This window comes from Lemur catta, chromosome 8 (assembly GCF_020740605.2).
Source record: "Lemur catta isolate mLemCat1 chromosome 8, mLemCat1.pri, whole genome shotgun sequence".
NCBI lineage: Eukaryota > Metazoa > Chordata > Mammalia > Primates > Lemuridae > Lemur > Lemur catta.
This window is the reverse complement of record NC_059135.1, coordinates 62,213,592-62,232,906: the sequence shown is the minus strand read 5'-3', so window position 1 is coordinate 62,232,906 and position 19,315 is coordinate 62,213,592. Positions and strand designations below refer to the sequence as shown.

At 37.7% G+C, this 19,315-nt stretch overlaps 1 protein-coding gene across 1 annotated transcript in view; it reads right to left on the bottom strand.

The window, feature by feature from the left end:
- LOC123643399 (fibroblast activation protein alpha) overlaps positions 1 to 19,315 on the bottom strand; it is a 67,952-nt gene that overhangs the window by 19,831 nt on the left and 28,806 nt on the right. The window contains exons 11-16 of the mRNA XM_045558913.1: positions 17,146 to 17,190; positions 11,782 to 11,886; positions 11,613 to 11,683; positions 9,342 to 9,395; positions 7,554 to 7,678; positions 3,541 to 3,588 (exon numbers count right to left, since the gene is read on the bottom strand). Of these exons, the coding sequence (XP_045414869.1) occupies positions 3,541 to 3,588; positions 7,554 to 7,678; positions 9,342 to 9,395; positions 11,613 to 11,683; positions 11,782 to 11,886; positions 17,146 to 17,190 (448 nt within the window). The remainder of the gene's footprint in view (positions 1 to 3,540; positions 3,589 to 7,553; positions 7,679 to 9,341; positions 9,396 to 11,612; positions 11,684 to 11,781; positions 11,887 to 17,145; positions 17,191 to 19,315) is intronic.

The window sequence follows — 19,315 nt, the reverse complement described above, 5'->3', positions numbered from 1 at the left end:
TGATTGATTACTATTTTTATTACGCTACTACAGGTACTGACAGTTGGAGACAATATCCAGGTGTTGTTACGTTGTTATGACTTTGACTCTTCCTCCTTTCTATTCCTAGCTGTTGAACGTTTCCAATTCATGACTTAATGGAATTCCAAATTTAATTCAAAAGTTTACTAATTTTTCTACAATCCAGAGTTGCATTTTAATGGATAGGGAGTGGACAATTTTTCCACCTCTTGGAGCACAAATGGAATTTCACAGAACTGTGGGGAGAGTAATTGAAAGCAAGGGGTGATATAGTCCAGACTGTACCTTTTACTTTCTTTCACTCATCACTGTATACTCAGAGCCTGGAACACTCAGTACCTAGCACCTGGCATGTAGCATGTGCTCTGTATATATTTGTAGATTCTTCATTATGATGAAGTCGAGTTGTAAGAATAATGAATCTTATCTTTTATTTTTGTTTAAATCACATTAAAATGCCATATTGCTTATTAATTAAATGAGGAGAATCTGTGGAAAAGCTGATAAATGAGACCATCCAATCAACTGGTTAACTTTAATGAGCACTTGCTGTGCCCAAAGCAACTAAGCCCAGTTGGGCCCTGGATATCAAGTGCCAGCCCTTCTGGGTTTCCATAATACCTGGTTCAAGTACTATCTGGTATTTCCAAATGACCTTACCCCTATTTTCAGGGAAAATGAAGCCATTGCACTGTCTTCCACAATGTCTACAAACTGTCATGCAATTACACCAATCATTTCTTCATTCTCTCCATCACAATGCAAGAGATGAATACCCTCACCTGTCTCTGGACTCCATTCTCTCCCAACTTCTTAGGTGCTTCCTGCCTCTATGTCCTCAACTCCCTTTTTCTCCTAATTTCTTCCATTAGCATTTAATCATACTCAAATGTTTATCATCGTTCAGGAACAAAATTAAACCTCCATCAATCCTTTACAGCCGTCATGCCATCTCTCCCCTCCTCTCATCACACTTCAGACCTGGAAATACAGTCTCTTTTTATTTATTTATGCAGGACTAACCTTACTTCAGTCTGGCTTCCACCTCCACTGCTCCACTGAAACTGACCAAGGTAATGCCAATCTTCTTCTTGCTACATCCATTAATCTAAAGCAGGTCTTGCTTCACTCTCTGCATCATTTGACACAGCTGAGAACTTCCTCCTTCTTGAGATTTTCTCCTCCCCTGCCTTCCATGGCACCATACTCTCAAGGTTGTCCCCTTCCTTTACTTCCCTCTCAGTCTCCTTCACAGGTGCATTTTTCTCTTTCCATTTCTCAAGTGTTGGTGTCCAACAGTTTTGTTCTAGGCTGTTTCTCCACTAACTCTATCTACCCTTATTTTTCCCACTCTGCTGATCTCATCCACATCCAAGGCCTTAGTAACCATGTGTTCCATAAATTAATAGCTTCTTGATCATTATCATCAGTCCAATCTGATCCTCTGACATCCGAGTCCAAGATTCTGTTACCACAGAACACCTCCACTTGGATAGCCCATCAGTACTTCAAGCTCAACATGTAAAACAAAATTCATCATCTCCTCCCAAACCTGCTCTCCACAGTGGGTCCTCTTTTTCGGTGAAAAGCTTTAATATCAAGCCAGCGATGCAAACAGTGTCAATCCTTCCTTCATATTCATGAGTCTCAGGAGGTTTGATGTAGCTATCATCAGGAAACATTTCCTAACCCCTAAACCCAGATGAGGTGCTCGCCCTACAAGCTTCCATGCTTTCTGTATTTCCCCTATCTTAGAACTTTACCCCACTCTACTGTAACTGCCCATTCACACTTTTGCTCTCCCCACTGATCTGTCATCTCCTTGAGGACAGGGGTAATGTCTAATCCAGCATCTATTCATTTTATAGATCTCGCACCTGGCACAGTGTCTGGCTTAATGTGGTAGTTGCTCAGTAAATATTCATTGAATGAAGATTGCTGGCACCAAATGCAATGTAAAATGGATGAAAAAACTACAAGTAAATAGGAGACACATCATCTGCTCTAAAATGGCAACTGGACATTTATTAAAAATCCAGCATAACCCAAGAGCTACTGAATTGGAATCTCTGGGGGAGGCCTAAAAGTCTATATTTCTAATAAACATATCAGAATTTCTTCATGGAACTGTGCTTTGAAAGAATTTGAATTATATATTTTTTTGAGTTAGAAAATATATAATTACATATGACATATATGACATATATGAGAGTGATGTGAACACTGTACCTATTTTGTAAGTATTGAATGAGGCAATAAAGCTTCAAAGGCAATACAAACATTGGTATATGCCGGGAATCTACCATGATTATCAAGAAAGTAGAAATCCATGTTATAGTAAAAGATCATGCAGTCATGATAAAATGGGAATTATACATCTATGCTGATTTCCATTAAAACAAAACCTTACAGGCTTTTAGGAGTATTGCTCTAAGTTTTCTCTCACTACAAATTGAGACGAACCAAATTAAGAAGTATAACACTGTTATTCTTAAATGTATTTCATTATTAGATACAAGGTTAAAAAAAACTTTAAAATGAAACTAAATTCACTGTGCCATTATTGCAATGCTTGTCCTGTCCAGAGCTCCTGAATTGACGGTTTTTTTTCTCATTACTTTATTTTCACCTAGATTTGAACCATCGAGCTGACCGCCAAACTAATCCGGAGGCAGCCTCCTGACTTGTCACCAAAGCTGTCCATGGGCAATAGCAGGCCTGAGTGCTGAAAGAAGTGGCATCTGCCTCGTCATCCCTGCTCTCCAACAACTCCAGCCCTATAATGTTGTTTAATAGTAAATCAAAAGATAATGGAGAAACAGCAGGAAAAGTATCAGAGCAATTATACACTTGGATAAGTTCGTTGAGAGCAAAAACGGTCATCTCTGAGCTGTGAACTATTTTGAACCAATATCACAAATACAGGATAGAGGAGGACTGTCTTGATAGCAGTTGAAAATGGAAAGAGCCTCCAAATTTCAGGGCTCTCATATGTGGCAACAATGTGATGGAGCTGTTAAAACAAAAAATGCTGGCATGAGAGTCACTCTCTGCTCTGAAGTTCTACCTAGAATTTGTCTCCAGTTCCGGACGTTACAAAATAAAACAAAACAAAACAAAAACAAAAAAACACACAAAAACAACACACTCCCTGTCCCCCCAAAAATCAGGAATTCTATTTGGGGAGGGAGATTTTACTGAGAATGTTGTATGCTAAGTTTCTTTCCAATTCTAACCTTCTGTGCTTTTTATAAGGCTGATTGGGGAACATAGAATTAAACCCTCCGATATAACTCATCTGTGTTATGTCAGGTTCTCACTGCAAATAATCATTAAATTTCATATAATCAGGTTTGGCCCAAATAATACCCAAATCTATGCAATAATAAGTTGTGTGATAACAGGATTCCCCTGTGGTCCCCCTTGTCAGTGGAGTATCTTAGTGGAGTATCTCTAGTGGAGTATCACAGAGAATTCAGGATGTCTTTGGACAAGACAACAGCATGCAAGAGAGAGTACCTTGATCGGTGTGGCCATCATGAAGGGTAGAAATGGGGAGGCCTGGACCTGCGTGCAGGATGGAAACAAAAGCATGGCTTAGTGTTAAAATAACTCTTAGTTTTCAACAAGGACTGCTGGAAGTATTTATGATTAGTGTCAAGCTCAAGTGCATCTTTTAATTCTGCAGCTATTTTTTTCCCCATGAAAACATCACCTTTTAAGTCACATTTAAGCAACACGTGAGACCAGAGCCCAGTCAAAGAAAAGATGTGACAGAAGCGTTGCCTGTGCAGTTTTCCAAGAGTAATCCCGAACAGTTAATACCTAATTATACAAATGCACCCCAGAAGCTGCAGTGACAAATTGCCTTCTGGGAAGATATGCTGTATGGGTCCAGTTTGGGCTGTGTCTTTATTGTCAAATAACCTTCACCAGTACCCACATTGTATTTTCAATCTGGTTTCTTGGTTTAATGTTCACTTTATTTTGATGGGTAAATCTAGCATCCTTTTTTTTTTTTTTGGTGTAATTAATACATGCAGAAATTTATATGGAATATGTTTCCTTTTAAATATGCTGTGGCAGGTCACATTCCCTGGGAAACAGACCTGGAAAGAGGTTTAAATTTTATTGGGGGTTGGGGGGTGGTATTGGGATGCACACCTGTGGGGGAAGGGGAGGAAGAGCAGGGCAGGTGGGCTTCAGAGCTATCACAGAGACCCCTAGATGGCCTGCTGAGTTGTCTATAATGGGGCAACAAGCCAGGTTTCTACCTCCCAGCACGGAGCAGTCGTTGGATGTGGCCGGGGGAGAGCAAGCTCCAGAGAGGGGGCTCAGCTGTGAGCTGTCAGCCACCAGCACGCTCAGCAGCTGGAGAAATGAGTGAGTCAGTCCTGAAGATGTGGGTTCTGGCTGGCACGCCAGTGCCCACTACGTATTCCAACATAGAATCCAGCTTCTCTGTGCAGAAACTGGCCATTTTAACAAGATCTACAAATAAACACTGATTCTTCCTTACTTAAACTACAGAATTAAATAATACCTGGAAATATACTTTCAAAGGATAAATTTGCTCAGGCAGTCAATGGGTTAAAAGCAACAAACGTAGAGGTTGGGGGTAGATGTACATTTGCCACCCCCATATGTGCCTGCTTCCTTCTAAGTGGAAGGAACACCATAAAACTAGCCCTTTGGCCTCATGCAAAACAGAGGTGGAATGACTTTGCTAAGTTCTGAGATTTGGGTATGAGTAGCTCCTTCTGTCTTGCTCCTGGCATCTTTCTGCCTGTGGAGACCATGCTTTTGATCTGTTCCTCAGTGCCGTAGCTGTGACGGTGCCAGGCTCCATGCAGGAAGCCTGTGGCTGTCCTGTTGTACCCGCATTTGTGTGACTAATTGTAATTTTGGGATGTAATATTGGGAAGCCACACACCTTAGCCACATTTTCCAACTAGCCTTTATAGGTAATAATAATATTTCGATTTCATGCCTGACTCTTTAGTCTAATTCTGGAATGGGAAAAAGGCATACTATTCATTAGCCTCCCTCAAAACCAAACCAAAACAAACCAAAAAAGTTCTTTGTGAAATCTCAGAATTTTATAGAATGCAATTGCAGAGCTTTTCATTTTGGTCAGTTTTTCTTCAAAGTTAGCAAAAGGGACAAGGACTCATATTACGTGTTTGGCCAGAATGCAAAGAAATGAGACCTGAATCTAAATTTCTAGACTCTAATAAATCAACATCCACCCTGTGAAATTTTCAAGGGTGTGCAGTTCCAGTAATGAAAACTCATGGTTTTTTTTTTTTTTTTTTTTACCTAAATGATGAGACAAACTAATGACCAACTGTTCTTGACACAGGGGTCCGAGGCTGTGGTCATAGCGGCCTGAGCATCACTTGTCCAGAAACCCACATTGTGTTGCTTTTTTTCCATCAGCTTCATCAATATGATTTTACCTGTTTTAATCCTGTCATCTAAGACTTACTCACTGTCCCTCGGGAGAGTTTGAAGTTACATAATGAGGCTTTACTCTTAGTCCTAAAGGGAAAGATTTCAAGGTTTTTCCTATGATGGCGCAGTGACTCATTTTACTGGAGCTTCAAAAACACCAGACGATGTGATGCTTCCCACACAGTATATTTTTTGCTAAATGGGAAATTACCATACTGCCAAGGAAGAGTGAGTGGTGGAAAAGTCAGGCGATTCAAGTTCTAGAAAGGACTCTTCCACCAACTTTTGATGAGAGCTTAGTCTTGGATTCCTTCTCTCTTCAGTGGGCACTTAGGCTCAAGATTAGCAAGACAAAGTGATATAAAATGTGGCATATTGCTTTCCAAAATCGTGAAAACATTATACAAATGCAGAATGCATATATGTATAAATGCATGTATGTAAGTGAAGTGTCACTAATGCCTTTATCTGTAGATACATCAGCATAAAACAAATTTTTTGGTAGACTTTGCAAGAGAAAAGTAATGCTTTGATATTCCCTAACACCTACGTTTATTCCACAAACATTAAATGCCCATACTATATTAGACATTCTTTTTGGTCTTATGAACACAAAGATTAAAAGAAAGCAGCCCCTGCCTCCCAGGGAGAAAAACAGATAAATCTCAGTACTGAGATGAATCAGTACTGTTAGTTGAATGATACTATGTGCCTGGCATGTAAGCTTTCAATATATGTTGCATAAATACATAGCTGGGGTTGAAAAATGTTGCATATAATTTGAGAGGGACATTTAATGTATACCTTTAAATGCCAGTAACCACAATCAGTACATATGGTCATGAACAACAATCTCTTGACATTTCAGAGATGCCACTGACCAAACATTTTATGAAAGTGTTATTTCAAACTGACATCTTGTGCCATCTTAAAGGGAGCACTTGGGTTAAAATGCTTATTCATGTCCACATAGTCAAATGAGCTGTGGCTCAGGTTCTGGGGCCAGGTGGCTGGATTGAGGGAAGTGGCATGTCAGGGTGGCCTTTATTCTGGTTCATTTTACAGGAACCCCTGGGCCTCTGCAACTGACTAGGGATCTCAAGCTGTCAAAGATTCCATTTGTTCAAGAAGTCATCCATCTCCACATGGGGAGTTGATACCCAAAACAGGGTGATAGCATGCATTTTGTAGTACATCTAGCTAAGTGCTCTAGCCCCTGGCCCCAAATTGTGGAGGAGACAGAGATTAGAGAATTAGAGGTTTGCCAAGTCAGTTTTCCAAATCTCCATAATGGCTACTAGGACTCTAATACATTTCATTGATCCATACTGATCTGTTAACCTAACCTCTTTTATTGCTTGCCACATGTTCAAGATATAGATAAAATATGTATAAAATAAAATTATATGAATAGAAATTATTCAGCAAATGTACACATGGCCTAAACAACCAGGAAATGTTTTGTATATTTTATTACCTATGATTTTTTAAATTTGAATGAATTACTTACAATGTTTTCTAAATTTAGAAAGGACATACTGTATGATAAAGGTTCGTTTTCTATCCCCATTGAAACTACACTTTGAAGACTGACTGACCTGCAAGGTAGGGACCTCAGGTTTCTAGGCCATTTCCCCTGGCTGTAGGAGTTTGAAATTTCTCCGGGCAGATGGGCCCAAAGTCCAGCAACCATTTTATCAGAGAACACATCTTTTTATGACATTGCTAGCTGTGGACAGCTGGTAGATTGCGTCTGCAGGCAACGTCATAGTGCTATGGAACGTGGTGGTTAAGAGCATGGGATTTAGAGGCAACAGATCCTTGCTTCAATCCTGGCTGAAGCTTATCAGTAGCACCGATGATTGGCAATTTACTCTCAGTTTCCTCAACTGCAAAAAATGGGGATAATGATACTTTCCTATCTTTCTTTTTTTTCCATAAGCACTAGATAAGATCTTTACATATAACAAGTGCCGAATAACTATAACTATAAACTATAGAATTGATCAGCTGGTGGTGACGAGGATGACAAGAATGACAGTGGGGATGGTAACGTTTCTGTTAGGTCCGTTACCTACCGTAGCAGACAAGAGCATAGTACTTGGCGTAGTCGCTGAAACTTGCTGTGTAATATTGGCACCTTTCTTTCCTTAGATGGCAAGTAACACACTTCTTGCTTGGAGGATAGCTTCCAATGCTAATTCTAGAGGGAAATGAAAATAAAACTAAACTGAAATTTTGAGATTGTATTTATCAAAATGTACTACTCCATGTAAAGTGACTAATTTACATATTGACATCAAACCCACTCTATTTTTCTGTTGCCAATATCATTTAAAGTAAAGGGGAATCACAGTATTTTGATGTAGCTTGATTTTTGATCCATCTTTGCCTCAATAGGCGCAAACCTTCAGGGAAAAGCTTTCTGTGGTTTTCCTGGGGTGGAAGAAATAATGGGAGTGAGACACTCACTTTCCATAACCATTAATCTCTTACACTTTACAAAGTGGTTGGGAATGCACAGCTCATCATTTTCCTTTTCCCACTCCATGTCAAAACACACAGGGACAATCTGGCAAGTATTACCAAGAAGGGGGTCCCTGTTCATTTTATATATCTGGAAGGGGAAGTTAACAACAAGCAAATTGGAAGTAAGAAACCACGGTTCTAGGTGACTCCTTGGCCTTTTGCTCCTTTCAGCAGGATATTTAGGCTCATGGAAACTCAGCCTGGGAATGCTCTCTGCACATACTCTACCTGCCAGTCTGCACCTACCACACTGGTCTCACATGCGCCTCAGCAGAACCCTCAGCGTGGTTCCTGAATGGGGTGATTTAGCTTTAATGTGTACACTCGTGGACCTTATCCCCAAACCCTCAGAATCAGAATCCCATTTGGGGGAGACTAGATGGTGTTATGCCAGGGTGAGGGTCGGGTTGGAACCCTGTTGTGGCTGTCAGGGTTACCAGGGCCACCTCTGAGACCCTCCTGCTGCTGCTCCTCACCCCATCCTGGGTGTGGCAGAAGGTGGCCAGAGACATTGCTGGTTCCGCAGAGAGATTCTCTCTAAGAGATAAGGTAACATCATGATCCAGGGGGGAACAGAGGACTATGACAGAGGGAAATTTCTTATTTCCTCTTTAATGGTTAGTACTTATATTCCTATTTTGGTGTGATCTTGGAATTGTTAGGGAGACAGCAAACAGTAAGGGCTCAGAGGGCAGCATGCCCAGCTACAAATCCTGGCTCCAACAACATTACCTGTTTCATAGAGCTATGGGAATTTAATGAAATGGCATATGCAAATCAGACAAAAATGTGCCTGCCATAGAGTAGACCACCAACACATAGTAACTATTTTTATTCCACATACAGAAGCGGGGGCTGAGGGCACCATTTCAGTCACCTGGACTGAACTTAAACACTAACATGGGAACAGAGAAGGGTTATGCCAAAGTGCTCCTTAGTGAAAGAAATCACTCATTATGGGAATAAAAACAATGCCTGGTATATAATAGGTACTCAATAAACGTGTGTTAAATAAATAAATGTTCTCAACTACCTCTAAATTTAGTTGAAGTATTTAGTACCAAAATAGTATTTAGTATTTATATGAGCATTAGAATTTCTTGTTTTTTCCTTTTGAAAACAAACATTTTGAGTTGGCTAACATTTTGAGAGTGTGTGTTTATTACACTGATGTAGTTTACAACATTCTCCAAATGTTTTATCTTAATTCATAAATGATTTTTATTGTATTTCACACTTTAAAAAAATATTCCACATCTCCTAGGGCCTCTGACTTATTTTTATTCAAATATCAATATATTAATATATAAATACCAGAATGAATTGACATAAATTACCTGTAGATATTTCTTCTTCCAGGGTAACCTTCAAATTCATTGCTAGAATAAAACCTGAAAATACATTCAGAAATTAGTGAGTATTGATGATTAAATGATAATAGAATTGTTAGTACTAATACTAATATAGTAAACAATATAGGCATACATTCATCTCATGAAACTATGTATTAATTGGCACTTATATACACAAATAACTGCTGTTTATAACTGAATTTGGGGTGCATACTCTGACTTCCAAATCATAGATGAAGATTAAATTATGCTGAGTACTCTTTTTATTTATAGGCATATTATATTCTTCCTCATTAATCATGAGTCATGCAAAATAAACTAGGATATTTGCTTAATATCACACTTTTCCTTTTCCATGATTAATAATATTTTACCAGTTTCTATGTCCTATATTATTTACTTTTGCCTATGATTCTGAACACACTTTGAATTTATTTTATAGAAGTCTTGATGGTAGTTACATTTGCTACAAATCAGGGAAATTCATCCACAATGGATACCATACTAAGGGGATGTTAATTTACCCAGACACAAAACAAATCACAAGCTAGCATACTTGTTACTTAAATATCCAGGTGCCAGTTCCAACCTGTCTTAATATAGTCATGAAGCGGGAAATCCTGTTTAGTGGGAAATCCAGTTTAGTGAGGTGATTTTCACTCCTCTGTGTTCATCTGAATATCACAAACTGGCTTTTTTTTTTTTTTTTTCAGGAAGAGCATAACAGAGCGTGAAAAGTTTGGAATAACCAAAGTTTGGTTTAATTTTCAGGATGGTTCAGAGGTCCAGTTACTTCTATGTCCTCAGTATCACGAAAATCTTATTAGTTCCCAGAGAAAGGAAAAGGCAACAGAATACAACTCATACCTGGCATCAGATTTATGCCCTAAACTAGTCTCTTTCTACATGTCTTTACTAACTTCACATGACTCTAGTCATCACTTGCCTTTCCCATATACATCATCCCAAATATCCTGTGAATAAACTACTCAGTATCTTTCCCCAAGAGCTCCCTGCTGCTTTCTTGCTATGGGGAAGGTTCCCCAATAGTCTTGCTTCTAACCCTTGCAGCAGAGTCCACTTTCCCTCTTTCCTTCCACAGCCAGCAAGTAATTGGCCAGTCCCATTCAGCCTCCGCCTGTCTTTACTGTCTGCCCTTCCTCTCTTTCATCTAGCGAGTGTGTATTAAACTGCTCCTTTATGTCAGGCACTGTGCTAAGTGCTAAGGATGCAATCAAAGAAGGAGGCACAGTTTTGTCCCCAGAGTCTCCAATTCATTGCCACTATTCTAGTTCAGGCTGCTATTAAGACCAGAGCCCGGTCTCCTACCCTTCAGTTTTCCCCACTTCTTCAGCATATTGAAATTAATTTCCCACCTTTTTTTTTTTTCTTTTACCTTGTCACTCTCTTACTTTGGCAATTTTAATGGCTACTCCATATAATGTCCAAGCTCCTTTGCCTTCCATTCAAAGAATTCCATAGACTAGCAGTAGGTTACAAAGAGGTTTTCATTCAGTGATCCTGGACTAATGGCCCCCTCCTATTGCTCCTAGAATTCCAGGTAATGGGAGGCAGATTGTGAGCACTAAGAGAGGATCCCTGGATGTAGACTATATTAGAAGTGACTGAAAGAACTGGAAGAAAGAAGTCCCACGTTGAGGTTAACAATAAGAGCCTTAGATTTAATGTGCTTTTGCTTTGAATCCTAGTCTGCTACTCTGTAGCCTTTGGCCATGTTAATTAAATTTTATGAGTATTGGTTTTCTCATTTGTAAACTTGGAATGATCATTTCTACTTTACAATATCTGGGATGCACTAATTGCTCTATAAATGATAGCTGTTATAAATGTTAATAATAATCTTAAACTTACATAACAGTGAATCACTACAGAAGAGTCTCCGTATCTATGGGCTGCCCTCCATGGAATTTTAAGCTTGCTCATTGCTTCAAGTGTGAAAGAGTGAAATTTGCCTTTAGAACTAGTTATTCTTTTTAAATTTTTATCCTTTTTATATAATTACCTACCAAGTATCAGAATAGAAATGACTACCTACTAAAGACTTTTTTCCCAAAAGGAAATCATGTTGACTAGTTCTTAAAGAACATGCAATCTTAAATGAACTCACAACTGTCAGAACTAAACTATACAGTAACAAGAATACTCTTCACTAAAAGAGCTGGTACAGTATCATTTGTACGTCCATCGGTGCCAATTAAAACCTGAATGGTGCATCGTGCTTCGTGCAATACTTACAGTGAATCCTGTGTTACTCTGAATATATTTATGGCCTCCCACTTGCCACTTGTAATTTGAATAGCATTTTCCTATAAAAAGACAAACATTATGTTGTGTGAAGCTGAGCGTTATTTGAGCAACCTCAAGTGAATGATCTTTGAGGAGATAAATCTTGGAAGGAACGTACCACAGTGTCTTTGATATAGTGAATATGTTTGTAGCCATCCTTGTCGCTAAATATTTTGTAGTATGAAATGGCATCATAGCTGAAAACTGGTGTTGAAACAAAGAACTGAAAAAAATGAACAGAGGTTATGTTCAAAGACAAACTGAACTAAAACCATAGATTCTTTTTTAAAGCAATGTGTGGTCATGTGTCTAGGAGTCAGAATGCCTTCCTCCCCTGTCTTCCGTCACTCACATCTGAAATTCCATGCTTTCAGATGAACAGCTTTTCTAGTCGTTCTGACAGGTACTTTCATATTCCGACGACTGCCTGGTTGCGACTGCACATCCCTGGATTTACAATGTTTAATTTGATTAAATTTCTATGTTCTGAGGTTATGTGGTTTGAAACAGAGTTAAAAGAATAACAAATGGATATTGGTATTTAACCAAACCAAACCTTAAAATGAGATATTTGACCAAAATGTGACTCTTGGTAAGGCTTATAGACCTTTTAATTCTTGATGTGTCTGATATAAGCACCTAATGCCAATGATTCAATGAAGACACTTTAAAGATTAAAATATCACGGCCTGCTAACCACAATTTTTAATGGTGGGGAGGGGCTTCTGGACTTGAGAGAAAATTGTTGCCCATGATGGGAGGGTTTTACTCCTTGAGCTCAGGAGGCGGACTTGTCTCATTGCTCTAGTTTGACCTCTTCCAGGGGACTCCATGGCACACCTGCTGGGAACCACTTAATTACCTAAGAAGTGCCAGACACTCTAGGGTGCCTTGAAACAGAACAAGCCACATCTGAACATTCTAAATGGTACAGATAACAGAAATTCTGCAAATGTCCTTCTGTCAAATTTTAGCCAATAATTTCATGTTTCTCCTATTAAAAATATAAATATAAATTGACAGGTTTTACATTTGCCATCTTTTTTTTTTTTTTTACCCCTCTGGTCATTGTTTGGTGAAATAAAATGATGGCAAATTGGTAAAAGAATTACATGAGGAAAGAGCTATTCTACATCATGCAGAACAGATACTCCCACAAATAATTTAAAACCAGCTCTCTTTGGTTGGTGTCCTTCCATATGACAGTGAAGCAAGATGTTCAGCTCTTTTAGAACTGAGTAAAGACACAACAACAAAAAGCTGCCAGAATCCTTTATCTACAGACATGTATCCTTCTGAGAACTAATCTGAGATCCATTTTGGAGCAAGAAGAGAACGGGGAAGTCACTGCAGGCGCCTTTAATGAGGGCCCCGGGTGTGATCGGATACGTGATGACTTTTTGATAAAATTGATCATTATTTCTCACAAAATAATTATGATTGTGTGACACTAAAATGCAACATATTTCATGTGGTGTGTGTAGTAGGCTGAACAGAGGTTTCCCCCAAATTCAGTTTCACCTGGTGCGGCAGAATGTAACCCTATTGAGAAATAGGGTCTTTGTAGATATAATCAGGGCAAAAATTGAGACCTATGGGATTAGGGTGGGTCCTAAATCCAACGGCTGGTGTCTTATAAGAAGAGCAGAGGACACAAAGAGACACTGTGAGACACAGGGAAGAAAACTGTGAAAGCAGAAGCAGGGAGTAGAGTGAAACAGCTGTAAACTAAGGAACGCCAAGGAATTCCAGAAGCCATCAGCAGCTGGAAGAGGCAGGGAAAGATTCTCCTCTGGAGCATTCAGAGGGAGCACGGTCTGCTGACACCATTTCAGACTACTGGTCTTCAGAATGCAGAGAGAATAAATTTCTGATGTTTTAAGCCACCAAGTCTGCAGTAACTTATTACAGCAGCTCTGGGAAACTAATACCGTGTCCTAAGTCTTATCACATTGGCCTAGAATCAATAAATCTGTTAAATAAGTAGGAGATCATTAGCCTGAGGCTGTGTCTATACTTTGAGTTCCTACATAATGAATCACAGCCTGACCTAGTACCATAATAAACAGCAACCTAACTAGGAATAAAACAAACAGCTGAGTTTCAGCCAATCGCTGGCTGCCAACTTATCACACCAGGCCCAAACAAGGCAAATACATCATTACCCCATGACCAAATAAGGCTGACTCCTCGCTGTAGCCAATCAGGTGGTTTCCCTACTTTGCTTCTGTGTTTGGCCTGTTAAAGCTTGCTGCTCACGTTGCTGGGCAGAGCTCTGAACCCCTTCTGGTTCTGTGTGACGCCTGATTGATGAATTGTCTTTGCTCAAATCAACTCTGCTAAATTTAATTCATATGAAGTTTTTCTTTTAACAAATCTTTAACAAAATGGAAAATGAAATAACGAGAAACTGCTATCTCCTTACACAATTTCTTCATTAGTTTCATTAATAAGACCAACCTTGGTAGGATTTTGCATATTGAGACTAATGCCTCTAAGTGAAATTAATAACCAAGAGGCTCAGGAATAGGAAACTCTGATTAGCAATTCTGTGAATGGAATTTCCACATGAGTATAGATCTTTGGAAAAACCATTCTTTTATTTTAAAATGAAAGTTTACCCTCTTAGCTGAATGATAGCATATGTACTTAGTAGTAACCTCTTTACGATGTCACTGTCTTACTCCTCAGTGTAAAAGAGAAAAATTGGTTCTATGTTGATTTAATCACTAAAATAAAACTTGGGTCACAATCTTTTTAAGATACCACAATAAAAATAAATCCTCTGCAAACCTGCAGTCAGTTAGTTAAGGGACTTTTAAAAGGGTTTTGTTCTAGATTAAAACTTAAAATTTCATTTTCATTGAAAATAAAAAAAAGTGATAGGGCAGAGTGTTATGTTGTAAGATATTAGAATCAGGCAAACAGGAAGAGTATTTCTGCTAAGCAAAGACTGTTATCTTTTCTCCTTTCAGTGCACACATTGAAGACAGCTGCTTTAGATGAACAGGTAACTTGGGTGAGGTAAAGAGGGTGTGAAATATTTCCGCATTCATTTTGCCGAAGTTAGGCCATAATGCATTCTGAGTTAAGTGCTTCTTACAGCAAGTCACACCTGGACCCTAGCTAAGTACACATACTAGGTTGTGCTGAGTTTTAACAAGGCTCCTATGTCTTTTTTATCATGCTTAGATTTTCTGATAGATTACTCATCTGTATATGAAGTCCAAAGCCATTTAAAATATTTTACTTGGAAGGTAAGTTTATTTACTTCCATCTAGTATCTTGCCATAGTGGTTAAATGACCTAACGTTGATGCCTAAACTAAGTCCACACTCAGTCAAAAGCACACGTTTTCAATTATCAAGTGGAAAATTCATTTTTCTTAATTAAGAGATTTTGCCGACAACCTAAAGAAAGTGTAGAGTATGGTTTAATTATTTTAAAATAATTTAAGTGTGACTTTGAAGCCAAAGCATTATGCTTGCAGTGTTTGTTCTCCAAATTTAAGGAATTAAATTAAATTCTTTGATTAAGTCCTCCTTTTTTGTCTGTTCTCTACAGGGCAAAAAAGCAACATTTTAAAAGCGAATTTGTTGTTATTTTTCTGATGGAATACCAAAGAAAAAGGTAAGTTATTTATCCCAAATTAAGATACTGAATGTTTCAGTGCTGGAGGAAGGAAAGTGGAAAGTAAAATTTTCAAGAAACCTATTTGCTAATTGTGCGCCTACAACTAAGAGATCAATTACTTTTAGCGAATCATTTAATCTCATTTTCTAATTCATGGGTGATTTCCAAAAGTCTTTTTCAGTTTAAATCTCTGATAAATTAGAAAGGAATCACTTCTCCAAAATTGCTTTTTAAACTGATAATAATATGACTAGCCTGTGTACTTTATCTAAAGATCCCATCAATATTATTTGAACAAATGTCTGAAATACATACACAGTTCTAGGGTTTTTTTCTGGTTAATTTCATTAAGTCATTACACTGATTGTAGGTCAAAAGAAGCTATATCATGACATATAGGTTATGGCTGAATAAAGCTGTGGCCTGACTTTTTCAAAAGGCATTTCAGAACTTACAAAATCTAATTAATGACCCCTTCAAAGCAAGCACCTTGGGAGATTGTGAGCTTACTCTTGAAAGCTGTCATTGCAAAGAAGTTTTGATAATTCCTATTTTGGAATTTAGAAGGTTTATCGATTATTGGATAAATTTTAAGAGACTGAAATTAGTACATAAGAAAAATAAATAGTTTTCAATATAATTCTAAAACTACAGATATTAAAATGATCTGGCACAAAATCACATATCCCAGATAACTAATTCATTAGTTCTCTAGATTTAGTATGGCATAACTTTTGATTTAATGTAGGGATCTCCTCTTCTCTCTAAGGGCACATATGTGCCCTCAGTGAGGATATTTTTTAAAAAAATCTTCTACAGCTTTATAAGGCAATTTATTCATTCATTTATTCATTCATTTATTTATCCAACTCACATTTGCTGAGAACACAAGGTCAGTGCAATACAGAGTTCAAAACTTAAGATGCACTTGACTTCAAGACATTTATAAATAGGAGCTTTCAAAAGATGCATTTTCTAACATGTTTCAGAGTGTTTTGAACACTGCAGCATTTTCAGAATAAATGTGTACAGATACTCAAGGTAGTGTCTTTGAGAGACATTTTCTTTTCCTCTCCTTTTTCTTTGTATAATGTGATGAAATCTCAGAGAAGTAGCCCCTCCCCTCAAATGCTAATTGAATTCAATCATATATTTGTGGTAAGTGGCAGCATCCACAAAACATTCACTTATTCTGTTCTATTTTGTGTTCTTCATATAGGATATAAAATACAATTGATATTCCCCTCAAACATGATTTTTATACTAAAAATCCTCATAAATCACTGAATAAACCTATCCAAAACTTCCAGATACAAATGATCACAAACTGTAACAAAATACATATTTTCCTATTTAATATCAAATCATTACTTAAATACTGGAATGAATATACATATATGAAATTCAGTACAGTTTATATGAAATTTAATATGAGGTAGATTGTCCTTAAATTACAAGAATACCCAATGTATTTATTTTTCCTAGATTCAGATGGCTAATAATTATTAAGAGCATTTTAGCGATTGGGGATTATGTTCTCTTTTGAAAAATAATTATTATATTTGTTTAAGAAGTAATATTAGTTACAGATATCAAGGAGTCAGTTGATAAAGTTAAGGTTGGGACATGAGGGATATGATTTGTTCTCAAGAGAATTCTATAAAAATATAGACATTGAAACTGACTGGTAAAAAATCACTGAAGAGATGACTACCTTTGTGTTTTTCACCTTGATATTTTTTCTATGAAAACAAGTAGCACCAGGTTTGGTACATTGCAAATAGTCCTTTGTTAACTGAGAATCTAACAAGTTTTATTAAAAAATAAGTAAAAGATAGCAAAATCATACTCCACCAGCCCATCCAGTTCTGCTTTCTTCAACATGCTCCTGGGTCTAAAAGACAAAAGATCACATTAAACATAGTGTTAAGAGGATATTTTTACCTAAATATAACCTGGACATTTGCAGTTAAGCTTCCTGGTCAGAATGTACTAATACTAGTCATCTAACTTCAAACTTGAGTTTAAGAGGAATATATTAAAAATCTTATATAAGAGTGCTATTGCATACACATGGGTTATCTAAGTGTTGGATCTTATTGTAGCATCTTTAATAATTCTGGTTAGCAGTGACATGGAATTATCATGATATCTGTGAAGCTCAGCATAACCCAAGCACTTGGTGTGGTGTAGATAAAAGGAACTGTCACAGTGGAGGTTAGGTTAAATTCTTTCTTTTCTCAGTCTTATGAAGTAGCCAGAAATTTTAAAATTTGTACGGAATCTTATTTAGATTTATATTTTAGCAAAATATAGTCAATCATTTATTGAACACATATTTAGCAAACCTAAAAGGATGAATAGACATTTCTAGACAAATAATTAGAAAAAGAACCTTCAAGGCAGAACAAATAGCATAGAGAACAGACCGGCTTAGTAAACCACAGAGGGTTCAGTGTGGCCAAGTGTACGGTGACTACGGGGAAGAGTCAGAAGGCAAGGGAGGTTGCATATTTATCCACAAGATACTCTGAAGGATTGCAAATAAACAATTTAGAAAATATAATTGTGAGCACGATACACAGAACAAATTAGAAGTGGGTGAGATGGAAGGAGGCAGGGAGACCAATTATTAATAAAAGGCTATTGTGATGTTGGGGGAAAGAATGGTAAAGATCTGAATCAAGGTAGTGGTAGTGAGGATGGAACAGAGAAGATGTAGTCACAGATATTCAAAAGTTCAAATCCTCAGAAATAAATTTGAGAGTTACTGGCAAGTGGTAGCAGAAAGCTCTGATATAGATAAAAATCACCCAAAGAGAGCAGGTAGAGAGTTGAGACAGAGACAGCAGGATAATCAGCAGATCGTTTCCTCTTTTGCCAGGGTCACAGCTGGGCTGCCTTTGTCAGCCTCTCTTTCAGTTGGATGCGGTCATTTGATGAGTTCTAGCCAGTGGTGTGTGAGCAGAAATGACCTATGATACTTCTAAGCCTAGTCCCTAAAAGCCTTTCATACATTATCCTCCTCCGTACTTTTCTCCACCTCTCGGCTGAATTTTGATGCTCAAGTTGAATAACCTTGGAATAGTGTTGGAAGCCCCTGGATGAAAGTTAGCAGAAATGCTACCACCTGGGTTTCTGAATGACTGTATGGAGCAGAGTACCCCATCTCCCACCCCTCACCATCCTCCACTTACCTGGACTCACTATCGGACGGTTACATGAATGCGCAATAAATTTCTACTGTATTAATTCACTGAATTATCGGAGGTTTTTTTTGTTGTTATAGCAGTAAGCCTACCTTGCCAATATATAAACTTGGAGAATAATAAGAGTTCTAGAGAAGTCAGAAGAAGAGCTGGAAAGGAAAAGAACAGTCAATGAAGTAGAAGGAGAGCCATGAGAGGATGTACTGTCCTAGAAGGGAGGGGAATAACAAATGTTAAGAACATAGTTTGAATTTTCTCCTATAGGGATAGGACAATGCCTCAGAGAGAACAAGTAAGACAAGGCTGAAAAAGTAGTGAACCTTTTTTGGTTATTACTTTTAGGCATAAAGATAAAATTAACTTTAATCTCCTGTTCAGAGGAGGAAGAATAATATGAAAGATGTTTCTTCCCCTAACTATGAATTTCTTACTAAATCTCACTAATGTAACTATAAGTAACTATTGCCAGTTTCCTTGGCCTCTTTGTTTTGAGTATGATTCTCAACATGAATAAAATATTGCTAGGTCACTTAATCTTTAAACATTATTTGTTTTTAAATTGTATTTGCACACACACGCACACATTAGTCGTGACGTTTTGCTGGAAAATTCCACAGTCGTTCTCAAATCTGAAAATGTGTCCTATGTATTTATCAGACTATATTGAAACAGAGGTGTTTAGAAATCCTAAGGTTATTCAAACATGATATTCTAAATTTAATCACCATTTTCTGGCTGTAAAACTAAAGTTTATATTCCAGGGACTTCCACACCTCATTGAATGAGCATCTTAAATGTTCTGTCAGTTTG